Consider the following 14827-nt stretch of genomic DNA (forward strand, 5'->3'; position numbering starts at 1 on the left):
ACACACTGGCGCAGCGAGGTCTCTGAGAGCTACCTGCTAACAGCTGGTTGACCAGTTTCTATAGCACTACACCGGCCACTTTCATTTTATAAATGAAGAAACAGGGACTCAGAGAGGGGTTGGCTCAAGGTCGCATAGATGGTAAAAGGCAAAACTGGGACTAGAACTAATGCCTAAGTCTGGGCTCTTTCAGGATCAAGCCATGATCCCTTTTTTGTATGCAACTCTAAATTCCAGGATTTCGGGTAGTCAGATCAGTGCTATTTCCAAACAAACACAAGTGCTTGTCAATGCACTCAGTGGCCTCACCTGGCTTCTTCCCGGGCACGCCCTCTGCTGAGGAAGGTGCCCTCACACCCCACACTCCCAGGCGCACTGTCGGGGGTGCCAGGGCCCAGGGCAGAAATGAGGGCAGTGGCCCTGGGTCCTGCTATACTCGGATCCTGGGTACTTGGATCCTGCTGAGTCAGGAAGGTAGGCTTCCTAACAGGTGTCCCCAAATGGGCACAAGATCTTTCCATGCCACCCTCAAGGATCAGGTTGGAGAAATGAAGGCTGAGGTCTGACCTGTCCCTGGGTGCCACTGCCCAGGTCTGGCACTGGTCCCACAGGGCTCAGCTGCTAGAACCAGAGCTGCCTTCCCGGCCCCACCCCCTCAGCCAAAGCCTGGACACCCCAATTCCCACCTCTTACCCCTGAGCTCCCAGCCACAGCCACCCCTCCCTCACTGCACACTCACAGTACAGATACCTGTTCCCCACCGCGGGCCCCCGGCACCCACTCCCACACCACACTATCACTGTACATGGCTAGTTAGTGCTTTACACACACACACCTGTCTCCCCATTCAGCTCCAAAGCTTCCAGAGGGCAGGGACAGGCAGACAACCAGCCAGCTCTTCTGGTCTCAGGTAACATCATCAGTACAAGCTGGGAGTCGAGGGTCACTCCTGGCCCTGAAACTGATTGAACTATAGAATCATAGAGAGGGAAAGCCTAAGCCAGGTTTTCCTCACTCTCTTCTCCAGCCCTTTGGCACAGAAGAAATGGAACAAACCCTGGGGAAGGAAGAGGTTGTGCTTGTACCCAGGCTCCAACGAAGGCAGGACCCTGTCCCCAACCCAGCACATTCACTTGCCAGCAGTGAATCTGGCAAGACACACTTCAGACCTGAAAGCCAATGGATTTGATACCCCAACCAAAGTTACATAAAATAGGAGATTCAGCCACAAAGACAGACCCTGTTGGCTCAGATCATCAGGACCAGATGCTACAAACAGGAAGCTGTGGGGTTATGGTTTCATCTCCTGCTCTTGGGGCTGAGATCCCTGCAGGAGCCATTTCTCCTCCTCACTTCCCCTCCCCACCCCACACCTCTGCAGACTGTTGCTTGAGCCCTTTGCAACAAACAGTGATTCCTACTGTGGACTCAGAAACCCAGCACCACGCTGGGGCTCCAGCCCTCTCTCCCCCACTTTCCCCAGGCTCCATCTGTCTCTGAGGCTTCTCCGCTGCTGTGTGGAGGGCAGGGGGACATGACACTAGAGGCCCCTCCCGGTGGCACCATGGCCCATGCTTCCCTCTTTCCCAGTCAGCAGGCCTCTGGGGGTGGAGGCAAGGCAAACACTTCTCTGCAGACAGGGCAGAACAGAGAGAGTCAACAGCGTGCAGTGTTTGTATCTGCCGCTGTGGCTGGGACATGGTCGGGCCTGGGGGCCTGCCAGGCTGGCCTATTGTCTGGCACTGTTTGCCTTTGGGGCGATGGGTGTCCTGGAGTGGGGAGGGAGATGAGAGGCTGGGGTGGAGGCGGGGAGCAGGCCACAGCGCCAGGCCAGGGAGCCAGCCCTGGCGCCAAGGCCAGGAGGCTGGTCTGTGAAGCCTTGAGCAAGGGTCGCCAGAGCCGAGCGCCTGCCCACTCTCCTGTCTGCAGGCTCGAGCGCCTGCCCACCCTCCTGTCTGCAGGCTCGGAGGACCCACGTGACGGCGGGAACTCCTCACCCCCTCAGAACCAGTGTCTTCATTCTCCCAGGCCCCTCCATGCCCAGGTCACGTCTCAGGGCTCTCCACCCTCCTACCCTCACATACACACCCCCACACACACCATGCCAAAGGAGTTAGGAAGATGAGGAGATGCAGCACATGCTGCCCAGAGGGTGCAGAGGACCTGCTTCCAGGGGACACACAGAGCTGGTCTGCACACACGTGGCAGGTGCTGGGCTTTTGCAACCTGGCTCTTGTGTCTGCCTCTCAAACCTGACTCCACGCACACTCAGTGGCTGCGTCTGACTGTACGCACGGAACTACCACACACCCGCTCAGCTGTTCCAGAGCACTGGCCCCCAGAGCTGCGAGATCCTGAACAAGTCACTTCCTCCTGGACCTGCCTCCTCTTCCATGAGATGAGGGGTGGGATTCCTGGATCTCCAGGGGCCCTTCCAAGTGCCCTAAGCATAGTACAAGGACCTTACTGGACCCTCCTGGACAACAGGGCAGGCTTTGATATTACAGCAATGAAGCAAGAAGGAGGTGGGGCCTTGGCCACAGACAATTTGAGCCACCAGCTACTGCATGCTTCTATTGAGATGTCTATACCACGCGTGTGCATATACCACACCATGAGGTGTATACTACGTGTATATTATCACACCTTCAGGTGTGCTACACATTCCGGAGAATATCCTGCCCTTTGGGGTGGATACACACTTTGAGGTATGTATATACACGTGAGGGCTGATAGACACGGGGGCGTGTACACACTTTGCACATATCTGCTTGCTTGGGATGCATCCCTCGCCTCGTGTATCTAGCGCACCTTGTGTGGACTGCACTGCGCAGTGTTCTGAGAAGTGCTAATGCTGTTTCTGGAAACGCTCCGGAGTTAGGAGTACAGACCCTGGGACCACATAAAGCTGGATACGGTGCATTTCCACCCCTCGCTATCAACCTTGAGCAAATCACTTGCCCTCTGAGACTCACTTTCTTCGCCTGCGAAATGGGGATAACAATAGACTTACCTCATAGGGTTCTGGGGATGATTACACGAGACAATGCCTACAACAGATTCACCGCAGCCTCTAGTACCTAAGAAACACTTTAGTAAATGACAGCTTTGTTATTGACTGCACGTTTAAAAGTATTTTGTAATGTATGTGTATTTTTTATTTTTAAAAAAATACATAAAATCAGATGATCCCAGAGTCTTAAAGCTTTTGAAAACTCAGATAACAGACAGGAGAACCATTTAATTCTTATTTATTTCACATTTGATCTGTAAACTTTTTTATTTTAAAAAAAATCCACTGTCATTAGCAACATGTGCTGACATTAGTTTTTCCTTAGTGAAATAAGAGCCTTGAATTGTCTCTGTCTGAAACGTGTAGAAACACAGATGTAAACACAAGGTCTCCACCTCCTCCCCTGCCTCTGGCAGTCCATCAGGGACAGGATCTCCACCAGAAGAGCAGGGAGGCGGGAAAGACAACGCTTTGATACCTAAGAGCTCTGGGGGCAGGAACCGTACAGTTTGGCAGGCTCATTTGTCTTTCCACACTGTTGACCTTGGGCAAGGTGTATCAGGTTTGCTTCTTCCACATAATTTCCACTCCTCTGTGTCTAAAAACAGCAGCTAAAAGATTTCCCCCATAGTCAGCGCTCTCGGGGAGGAAGGGGCAGCACATACATACACAATAGAAAACATACATATCCTTCTTCAAGCAGCGGCCCTGGAGGGAGAGAGGGGGCACCGGAAAGAGACGGTTTTAAAGGGAGTCACTGGGGCGACCGGTGCATCAGAGGATAATGGCTTTATACCCAGGGCTGATGCATCTTGATCCATCGTTACAATATTTACATAGGAAAAGGCAATTATGCTGTTAGGCACAGGAAAAAAAAAATGGACAGAAATCTTTTCCCTGTCAGGAAACCTCAAAGCAAGTCACCAGTTGCTGGTGAAAAGGACACAGAGGGACATAACACCAGAAGAGGGCTTGCATCGCAAAGGGGCTTGGCCTGAACCAGACGCAGTGTCTGCCTGGAGTGCATACCTCAGAAGGCCAGGATGCCAACATCAAAACCAGGGCCCACCGACATGGGGGCCCCGGGTGTACTATCAAAAATAGTGTGTATTTACAGTGGGGGGTTGGGGAGGGTGGGCAGGGCTGCCCTAAGCAGTTTTTGTTGTTGTTGTTGTTTTTTAAGAGTGTGAGGGTGAGGGGGAATTAGCCAGAGCAGGTAACTCCCATTCATTAACCCTTTGTAAGCCATGCCCTCTGTAGTTCAGGGCTTGCTCTCAAAAGCTTCGAGGGCGGGACCCTGGGAGAGAGGGTGAAAACACCTTTAGGAAACAATACTGATTGGGGACGGCCCACCAAGAAGCTGGCTCCAGGTCACGAGGGCCGTAGCAACAATTGGTTCCAGCCAGAACTTTTCCCTTGTAGGACCAGCATATGCTCGCAGGAGGCCACAGAGCACCCCCCAAGTCAGTCAGGAAACGCAGAGTAGGCAGGTCCTGGGTTTCCGAGTGCTGGGGTTTGCGTAGACGCGCCCCTCCTCGATGCCGGTTGTCCGTGGTCGGCGAGAGTCTACGCGGGGCACGAGCGGAGAGCTCACACGATCCGTTTCCTGTCCCCGCGGCAGAGGATCTTCTTGAAGGCGCGGCGGAAGTCGTGGTTGAAGATGGTGTAGATGACCGGGTTCAGCGAGCTGTTGCAGTAGCCGAACCAGAAGAAGAACTTGAAGAGCGTGCGCGGCACGGAGCAGCCGACGGCCGTGAGCGTGTAGGTGAAGAAGAAGGGGAACCAGCACACCACGAACACGCCGATGACCACGGCCAGCACGAACGTGAAGCGCTTCTCGCGGTTCTGCCGCCCGCGCCAGCGCGACGCCTTGGCGCCCCCGCCGCGCTCCTCCCCGGGCCCCGCCGGCGCCCCGGCCCCAGTCGCCCCCGGCCCGCGGCGCGGCAGGCTGTCCCCGGGCTTCACCTGGCTCGCCCGGGCCTTGCCCTTGGCCCTGGGGCCGCGCTCGGGTCTGCGGGGCCCCGGGGGCCGCTCGGCGTGCTCGGACGACGAGCTCTCCTCCAGGTCCAGCGCGTCGGCCTCGCGCGGCCCGGCCGGCGCCGGCTCCCCGGGGGCGCCGTTTAGCTGGATGGGCAGCGGCTCCGCCTCCGCACCCGCGAGGCCCGCGCCGCGCTCCGGGCTCAGGCCGTTGGGCCTGCGCTCCGCGCCCCCGGGTGGCGCGGTGGCAGCGTCCGGAGCCCGGCGGCTGGGCGGCACGCGGGTGCGACGCTTGGCGATCTGGTAGATGCGCACGTAGACCAGGATCATGATGAGGCAGGGCGCAAAGAAGGAGCCGATGCACGACGAGATGACGTACCACTTCTGGTCGTTGATCTTGCAGTGTGGCTCGGCCGGCTGCTGGCCGCCGCTGTTGCCCTTCTTCTCGATGGAGATGAGCGGCGGGAAGGAGATGACCGCCGAGATGACCCACACGGTGACGATGATGGCCTTGATGCGGCGCGGCGTGCGCTTCAGGTTGTACTCGATGGCCTGCGTGATGGACCAGTAGCGGTCCAGGCTGATGGCGCACAGGTGCACGATGGACGACGTGCAGAACAGCACGTCGAGCGCCAGGTAGATCTCGCACCACACCTTCCCAAAGTACCAGTAGCCCATGACCTCGTTGGCCAGCGAGAAAGGGATGACGAGCGTGGCCACCAGAATGTCGGCAGAGGCCAAAGACACCAGGAAAAGGTTTTGGGGTGCCTTGAGCGCGCGGCTCGTGAACACAGCGATAATGACGAGCACGTTGCCGAACACAGTGAACAGCATGAGCAGGCCGGCCAAGCACACCAGCGTCAGCGTCACCTGCAGGGAGTAAGGGGTGGGTCGGGCGCCGCCCCCCGGAGCCTCGGTCCCGTTCCAGCTCGCATTGCCCGCGTCCGGCTGCAGGGAGCCCATGGGCGCAAAGCTGCCCTCGGCCAGCGGCTGCTCCTGGCGGAACATGAACGCGGACGCCCGCTCGCCCGGGCCTGCTGCCAGCTGCCTTCCGGCCGGGCGCCCGTGGGTCCTCCTCTTCCTCCGGCGCCCCGCTTGCCCGGCCGCGGCTCACATAGGGAGGGGGCCGCAGGGAGGCCAGGCCCACGCTGGGGGACCGCTAGCGGCCCATGGGCCCGGCTCCAGCGAACGGCTCCGGGCCTGCGCTTCGGACGCTCCCGGTGGGCGCCTTCCCGCTCCAAGCTCCTAAGCACAGCCAAGTTTTATTTCTAAGCGGCGGGAGAGAGTAGGGAGAGCCGATGGATAAAGAGCGATTTATTCTTCAAGAAGGGAGAACAAAAATTATCGGTGGCCTGATAAACTTGGAAGGGTGACAGGAAATTAAACATATATATGACTCTTGAGCCTGAGCGAAAACAAGAAGTCTTACCGTGTGCGGGGCCCGCCCCTACCCCGGGAGGCAGCCGAAGGGCGCTGGTGCGAGCTCGGGGTCCTACAGTCTGTCTCCTTATATCCCTGAAGCGATTACTGACTCTCTCCTTTCCCCCAGACGCTGCGGTGCGGCGCGGGCCGGGGGCCCGGGGCTAGGGCGCCGACTCTGCCGCCTCTCGGAGCGCCACGGGACTTCCAAAGTTGCGCGCCCTGCTGGGGCTGGGGCGCAGCGCGCGGAGCTCGGGGACGGCGGCAGCGGCGGGTTGAGGGGTGTGGGGACCGCATGAAGGCGCCCCCGTCCTCAGGCGGGCTGGAGCAGGTGAGCGATCGGCCCTCCAGGAGCCGCGGCCGGGGCAGGGGGTCTCTTGGGCGTTGGCCCAGTGGGCGCTGAGCGCGGCCAGACGGGCGGGGGTCCGAGGACAGCGTGAGTTGGCGCAGGAGCGCAGGGCTCGGGGTAGGAAGGCGCTGAAGTGCTGGGGCGGCGGCGAGCCGGCTGCTGCTGCTCCGCTGCGCTCGCGGTGGACTCGTTTTATAGCCCCAGGATCAAGCCGGCGTTGCCGAGCAGCCAGCGTCAGCCCCCACGTGGGAAGCCGACCCTCCCCCGCCCCTCGCACCACCCCTCCGCCAGTCTAGCGCCCGCGCCCAGCGCCGGACCCCAGGGAACATTGCCCTCCTGGCTGGACAGGCCCCTTGGAAAGGCAGGTACCGTGAGCGAGGGGCTTAAAGAGAGAGCCGGGGGAGTGGGGAGTGGCCGCTGCTGGGAGCTGGCCGTGCAGCTCCGGACCCGCCCAACAGAAAGCAGCGGGCACCCGTGAGTGCCCCTATCGAACTGGGTCCTGGGAGGAAAGGGTGGAGGGGAACCCTAACTGGGAGAAGCAGCCTCCGGTATGGGTCGCATCCGTAGCAGCTCAGCCCGAGACCCCGCCGCCTCCGTCCGCAGGTGCTCCTGGAGGCGGGGGCGAGAAGGGTCTAGAGAGGGAGGAAGGCGTGGGTACAAGTCGAACCTCTGGGGCGGAATAGGCAGCACCCATGGGGGAGCGGGACAGGCCAGAGTTAAGACTTCAGCTTGAGGAAGAAGCGGCCACATGTCCTCCCAGCCGCAGAGCTGTCCGCGAGACGCACGCGTCCCGGGGTCTGGACCGCGCCCCCTTAGGCCGCGCTGGGGAGGGGTCCCGGAGGCAGAGGCCGCGCGCCTCCGCAGAGCGAGTGCGCACTGACACCTGCTGGCCGCTAGTCGTCACGGCTGGGAAGCGACCCGGCGCCTCTTTCTGTTTCTTCTGTCCTCTGCCTACAGCGCCTTCTCCTATCACAGGACAAGTTTGGGTCTAAGCTCAGGAAAAACAAACCCAGATTTTAAATTTCACTTTGTCATGTTGCAGAAATCTTCCTACAAAAGATACTCTTGTATGTCTACCCTTTGCGAGAGGGAGAATTTGTCTAATAAAGTCACATCAGGAAGGGCTCAGCAGGGACTGCAGCCCAAGACTGGCCTCCTACCTGGACCTGCACAGCCCACCCTTTCTGCAGATCCGAGAGAGGCCTGGATCCTGCCTCTCTGTTGCCCAGCTTCTGCCTGCTGGGAACCATTATGTCTTTGTGGAGATGCTAAAGTTAAGCTCACTCCCCACCCACCCCCATTCAGAGGCACACACACCATCTTTCAGTAAGGGGAGGGTGCTGGCCAAGGAAGAGATAATATTTTCCACGTTCTCTCTAATAAGAACAGCAAGGGGGTGGGGTGCATGTCAAGTTTTTCCGTGTGTGCTAGATGTCCTGTGATAGATTAACAGTCACTAGAGTACCAGCTTGTGCTATGCTTTCTCCACTTTTCAAATGAGCAGCAAGCAGTGTAAGGATAAAGTTCAGGAGGATAGGAAATGTCAGAGGAGAGAGAGCAGACCTAAAGAAAAGTTGTCATATTTAAGGAACCACTCAACCGAAGTCCCTTATGTCTGACACCTAAGCTGGACTTCCAAAGATTGAAGAGTGGAGCCAGGTGCATTCTCAGGTCTGGCTGGGAGTCGGGGACTAAATTAAGGGCCTTGAGCATCACCTTCCATTCCAGCTGATGTCTACAGCCCCCAGCAGCAATACAATTATTGATGCTGCTGCTCTTTGGTGGATAGTCTTGAAGTCTGTTCTTTCCAACGTATTGCATATATGTCTCATTTGACTTCAGTACTTTTATCTCCTAGTCTTTGCCCCACTGGGCTGACCTCCCCTTCCAGGCTTAGTTCTGAGAACCCTCTCTAACCTGCCTTTCTGAAGAATATAAAGAAAGCTAAGAAAACAGAATATCCTCCCTGTTAGTGGATCATTTCCCACCTTCTACACAAGTCTCTGCGCTGAGTCTCTTGGCAGGGGGTAGGATGTTGCCAGAAGGCTCAGTTGGAAATATGGCTACACTGATTTTCCCACAGCAACCAAAAGCCCCAGATCTCAAGTATGAATGCTAAGAGAGACAAAAATCAAAGTCTATGGCAATCTGGGGTTTGTCGTGTTGCTCACAGAACTTGGAGACTGAGTCTTGGGGGACTTTCACTTCCCATCTCCACATCAGCTTCTAACGTACTGCTCTCCTTCCTATCTAATTTCAGAAGCAAAAGGTGAAATAAAAACAAAGTCTACAGTGCTTTCCTTTCTTGAAATTTCTGCTGCTAGCCTGCATTTGACACCTCTTGTCACATTTTCTAAAGGCTTCCCAAACAGCCAGCTTGTTTAATTCCCGGATGTGAAGTCTTTTCTCCTAAAATGGAAACAAGTCTTTCAAGGAACAAGAGACCCTGAGGCCACTACACAGCAATTAATAATAATAACAACTGCTGCCTCTTATTAAATACCATGAAATGTACATCACATGGAAAGCTATATACAGAGCCCCTTTATATACAGAGTTCTTCCTCCTGTCACCTCATCACCAAGAGTTTTGCCTCCTTTGTTTCCACACATGGTATCTGAGCTTTGAAAAGCTGCATGGACATCATTAATTTTTGCTAGCAGATTTCATGCTGTGCTGGCTGAGTGAGACAGTGCTGAGCAGAGCGACATCCACCAAGACAATAATTCTCAACCAGGCCTGTATATCAGCATTGCCTGGGAAGATAAAATACACTTACCCATGCCCTGCCAGGGAAATTATGATTCATCCAGTCCAAGATGGGATGCAGTGTGTGTATTTTAACAGAGCTCTTTAGGAGATGCTGATGTACACACTCTGCAGAAGATTCACCAAAGCAGTAAATCTCAGCGGTGGGCGGGAAAGATAAGCAAATGCCCTGGTGGAGGAAGGAGAGAGTGTCGAAATTACCTGGGGACTTTGATGAAGCCAATCTGAGCTAGAAAGGATGGGGCTCAGATTGAAAATCACTGCCCCGGGCCAATGGGACTGCTAGGACAGTGCCATACCCCTCCAGGGAGCTGGGGCAGAGCCAACAGCTTTCATGGCCTGAGGAAGAGTCACCTCCATGCATACAAATGGGCGTCCACTGTTACTTCTATTATTAATAAAAATAAATATTATTTATTAGCACTGATCACATACCAGGCACAATGACAAGCAGTTTATATACTATATATTATATGATTTTCTAAATAATCCTACAATGTAGATACTATTATCTACCTTTATAGATGGGGAAAGAAAGGCAAAAGGCTAAGTAAACTGCCCAGCTAATCAGTGGTAGGGTCAGACCCAGACCCCATGCTTCCTGATTGTAAGCCTGACGAACTTTCTCACTCCCTTACTGTGAATCTGTGCCCTCTAGCACACTGCCAAAGGGGAATGTGCAAGAGCTTCATTGGAAATGAGAGTTGACAAGTTGATAAATCCCCCCTCTCCCTGTCCTCCCAGCCCATGCATGGCTACCAGAGCAGGACACTTGAGGGCCAGATGTATTCCTTCCTTCCACATCTGACACAACATCGAGCACACTCTACATAAGACAGCATTTCCCAACAACCAGTCTGACGGAGAGCAAGCACTACACTATGAGCAAGCAATGGTTGGGCAGCCCCTGAATCGCTGGCTTCCTCTTGGTGGAAGCAACCTCTCCCTCTCATGGGTGTCATACATATTTTACCATTGCATGGGTGAACTTTTATTGGTCTGGCTTACCTATTCATATGTACAGTCATCCAGCAAGGGCAAAAAACTGTCCTTTCCATCTCCATATTCCCAGAGCACATCTAAAATGGGCTTTTTAAGAAATCATATTTCTGGAATCTGCCTCTTGAAGATTCTGAGTCAATAGGATGAAGGTGAGGCCTGGCACTTGCATTTTTAACAAATACCTGAGTAATTCAATAAATGCTAAAATATAAGACACACTAGCATGGATACTTGACAAATGTTTGTATGTTGGATGAATGAGTGAATAAATATGGATTATACTTACAATGATGCTACCAAAGAGGTAAGAGGCCCAGAAGTCAGTGGCTAAAATGGCTAGCATTTCATTACAAAGTCAGGATTTAGTTGAGGTATCTTAAGTAGTTCAGAGATACAGGTATAGGTTTCTTTCATTCATTCTCATTCTTTCTCTCTCTCTCTCCACCTCCCCTCCCCCATAAAAAGAACAAGTAGAGAAATATTTTCTATTTATAACAATCAACTAGGCAATTTATCAACAAATGAAAGCTTCTCAAGCTAAATAATCTGTTTGTCCTGGGATTATATCTAAAATTAAAGTGTCAGGCAACACCAAAATTTACCTTGACATCTCTGTCTTACTGTGATGGCAACTTCATCTAACCGAAGGCAGGTAGCTGGGTAAAGTATGAATTGCTTACTTTTCTTTCTTATTTTTTTTTTTTTGAAGACCCACCTAAGAAAAAACAACATGACCCCATTAGCCTGGACTCCTAGGCTGTAACAAGACCTTCACAAATAGAAGTGCGGCCCTCCCCCTCAGACACAGACTGTACCTAAACACTCGCTCACTGGTCTGAACATGAGGAGCAGGTGGAGAACACAGTGTTCCCACTACTGCCATGCCACTCGTGCAGCTGGAACCAAATGCTGCAGGAAGCTACAAACATCTGTCAACTCACTATTGCTGACAAGGGGGAAGGGTGGAGTCACTAGGAAATAATCTGTTGCTTCCTCTGAGCTATTCTTTAATTCCTCCACCTTGTGGTACCTGTGATGGAGCCTTTGGCATCCCACTGTTACTGAAGCCAAAAGCAAAGCATCAAGTCCAAGAGGGAGAAGCTGCCTGATTCACCACCTGCCATGTTCCTCACCACTAACTGCAGATCAGCCTTGCTCTACTCACAAAAACAAGTAACAGGCCGGGCGCTGTGGCTCACGCCTGTAATCCTAGCTCTTGGGAGGCCGAGGCGGGCGGATTGCTCAAGGTCAGGAGTTCGAAACCAGCCTGAGCAAGAGTGAGACCCCGTCTCTACTATAAATAGAAAGAAATTAATTGGCCAACTGATATATATATAAAAAAAAATTAGCCGGGCATGGTGGCGCATGCCTGTAGTCCCAGCTACCCGGGAGGCTGAGGCAGAAGGATCACTCGAGCCCAGGAGTTTGAGGTTGCTGTGAGCTAGGCTGACGCCACGGCACTCACTCTAGCCTGGGCAACAAAGTGAGACTCTGTCTCAAAAAAAAAAAAAAAAAAAAAAAAAAAAACAAGTAACAAATCGCGCCATTGTCTTCCTCTCATTCTAAAAATGCTAGCCCATCCTGCCCCCACTTGGAAAATTAAGCCAGGTGTTTTCTTAATCTCTGCAGGGTCCTCTGGCCAAAACCAAAAAGACAGCAGTTGGTGCCGGGATCAACTCTACTTGCAGATGCCAAGAAAGCCTGAGCTCCCACCTGGCCCTTTACTGCTGCAGGGCATATTTGTGTTTCCACTAAAATGTGACTTTTGAGAGTTTATGTGCACACAGAGAGCTTAACACCACTTACCACCATCTTCCAGGTCAGTTCTCACAAATAAGTGACCTTTCACACCAAATCCAGGTGAATTATCTGGCCTGCTTTGTCCAGAAGCATGAGGAAAAGCACACCTTGAATCAGTTGTGGTGATCAATGGTTATTTGTTCTCAGGTGTAACAGGTGAGCTACAGCCAATGGCCTTGGGTATAGAAGAGCCATTTGTCATCAGCATTGATAACTCTTAAGCTAACATTCCATTAATCTAATTAGGATAGTAAATCACACTTCACATTTGCTCAAAGAAACTATGGAGACATTGTGCCTGAAACGCACATACACTATTTAAGAGGTGTTGTGGTTATCACTGCTCACTGGAAATTATCTCTATTTTCCATTTTCCCTAATTAATGACACCACACACATACTCTTTCTTCCTAAAGGGACTACTGCCTGACAGGTTGTGGGAGACATTCCAGAGAAATCATTAAGAATTTGGGCTTTGGAATAAGATAAACTGGGTTCTGATCCTGCTTCTACCATTTAATAACTATATTTACTTCTCTATACCTCAGTTTCCTCATATAGAAAACAGAGAAAATTGTTTTACACATATGATGCATGTCCTCAAATGAAGATTAAATGTGTGAATGCATGGAAAATATATAACACAGTGTTGGGTTTAATAGGTGCTCCGAATATGTTAGGTACCTGTGTTTATTTGCCAATGCTTTCTCCTTTATTCATCTGAATCTTTCCCAGACAGATGCAATTAGATCCTAAGATCTGCCCATCTTAAAGGTGGTTAGTTAACAAATTAGCATGAAAAATAAGAATTAAAAACAAAATGAAAGTTGGAAATTTGACTTTAATAGGTTTTTACAAGTATTTATTACATTCATCTGTGAGAGGCGAGGGAGGGGGTAGAAATCCATGGTTTTGAATTGTTGATAATATGTAAGGAAGATATACTTGCAGTTACTTACATTATTAGCTACCAAAGAAGAGGCACAAAGACCAACAAAGTTCAGAGAACCAAGGAAGTTGGACCTAATAGAGAAAACCTCCCAAGAGAGTCAAGTGCTAAAATTTGTTGCAGATGAAAACTGGAAATGGCCTTCTTGGCAGGCAACTGAGAAGCAGGATTCATGTCTGTCTGTTGATGTTGAGTCAGAGGTAGACCCACACTGGAGGTGTAGAAAGTGTAGAAGGGAGTCAGAATGTCGAAGCTGATGGAAACTTAAATTAGATAGGATAAACAGGCAGATGCTATTTCAGGGTGCTTGCTTTTACAATTTGAGCCAATTCAAACTGGCTAAAATAGAACAGAAAAATGGGCTGATTCACGTAAATGAAATGTATTTCAAGCCAGGGGCAGAGTTGGCTTTGGGCAAGGTTGATGCAGTGGCTCAATACTGCCACTAAGAAGGTGATATCTCGCTCTCCTCCCTCTTCTCTCTCTCTCTCTCTCTTTCTGTCTCTTCCTCTCCTTCTGTCTCTCCTTCTCTCTCTCTCCCTCTCCCTCTCCCCACCCCCAACCTAGTAGAGAAAAAGAGGATTAAGCAAATACACAGAGAGTAAGAGATAAAAGGAACCATGTCATCCTCCCAGATAAAAATATATGGGAAAGAAGCTGCCTTGGTTTCTCCCAGCACTCCAATTTCCAGATTTTGTTATTATGAAGATGAGATGGACCTCTTTTCTCTTATTCTTGGGTTCCATGAGATTCCACAGCCACACAACTACTTCCCTCTTTTAGTAGTTACTGAAAGTTACTTTTTACTTATTTCAACCTCTTTGAGTTGCTTTCTATTCTGTGGCAACCAGAATACTTGATCAGAATGAATGCTAGAGCTTTAATTTCACAAAAATAACTATTTAGCATCTTCAATGAAACATTCAATGCCAGACATTGATAATATAATCATCCACAAGACATAATTTCCAAGATTGTACACTGTTAAGTCTTGAGAGGAATCTTTTCTATTAACCTTACAGATACTCTAAAGATTTAAATAAAACTGAGTTGTTTAAAAACGCACCAAATATTTCCAGTGATGATGATTTCCAGTCTGGCTCAGCTCAGACTTTTTTCCTTCGTTCTCCATACGTTGCCCAGACTGGCCTCAAACTCCTGGGCTTAAGCAATCCTCTCATGTAGCTGGGACTATATAGGTGGTCGCCACAGCACCTGGCTTAAGTTCAGACTTTGAAGCACTCCTTTGTCCAATCATGCAGATATGAAATATCCAATAGAGAAATTTTGAAAGATGTACCCACTCCCAGAGCCAGACAAGACTGAGTGAGCCTTCATCACAACGTCTCTCTCCTACTAAACATCACAACTAAAACCTTTGGAACATACAAAAGCAGCCACCTAAAAGGTAAACAGTAGCAGGCTGATTTGGAAGGAAAAACAAAAACTGAGGAAGAAACCCTCATGAGGGAGTTTCCCTTTTGTTGCTGTAGTTGTTTTGTTTTTCCATCTTTTCTCTCTCAGATTTGACCCATGGAAGGCCTCCGTT

The 14827-nt window shown here is 51.5% G+C and overlaps 1 protein-coding gene across 1 annotated transcript; it reads right to left on the minus strand.

Moving 5' to 3' along the window:
- Positions 1–2502: 2502 nt before the first annotated feature.
- Positions 2503–7054, minus strand: ADRA2A (adrenoceptor alpha 2A). The gene has a single exon (XM_076009794.1). The coding sequence runs from the start codon at positions 5996–5998 to the stop codon at positions 4604–4606; it is 1395 nt and encodes a 464-aa protein (XP_075865909.1). The 5' UTR covers positions 5999–7054; the 3' UTR covers positions 2503–4603.
- Between the last annotated feature and the right edge of the window lie 7773 nt (positions 7055–14827).

This window comes from Microcebus murinus, chromosome 14 (assembly GCF_040939455.1).
Source record: "Microcebus murinus isolate Inina chromosome 14, M.murinus_Inina_mat1.0, whole genome shotgun sequence".
Classification (NCBI taxonomy): domain Eukaryota; kingdom Metazoa; phylum Chordata; class Mammalia; order Primates; family Cheirogaleidae; genus Microcebus; species Microcebus murinus.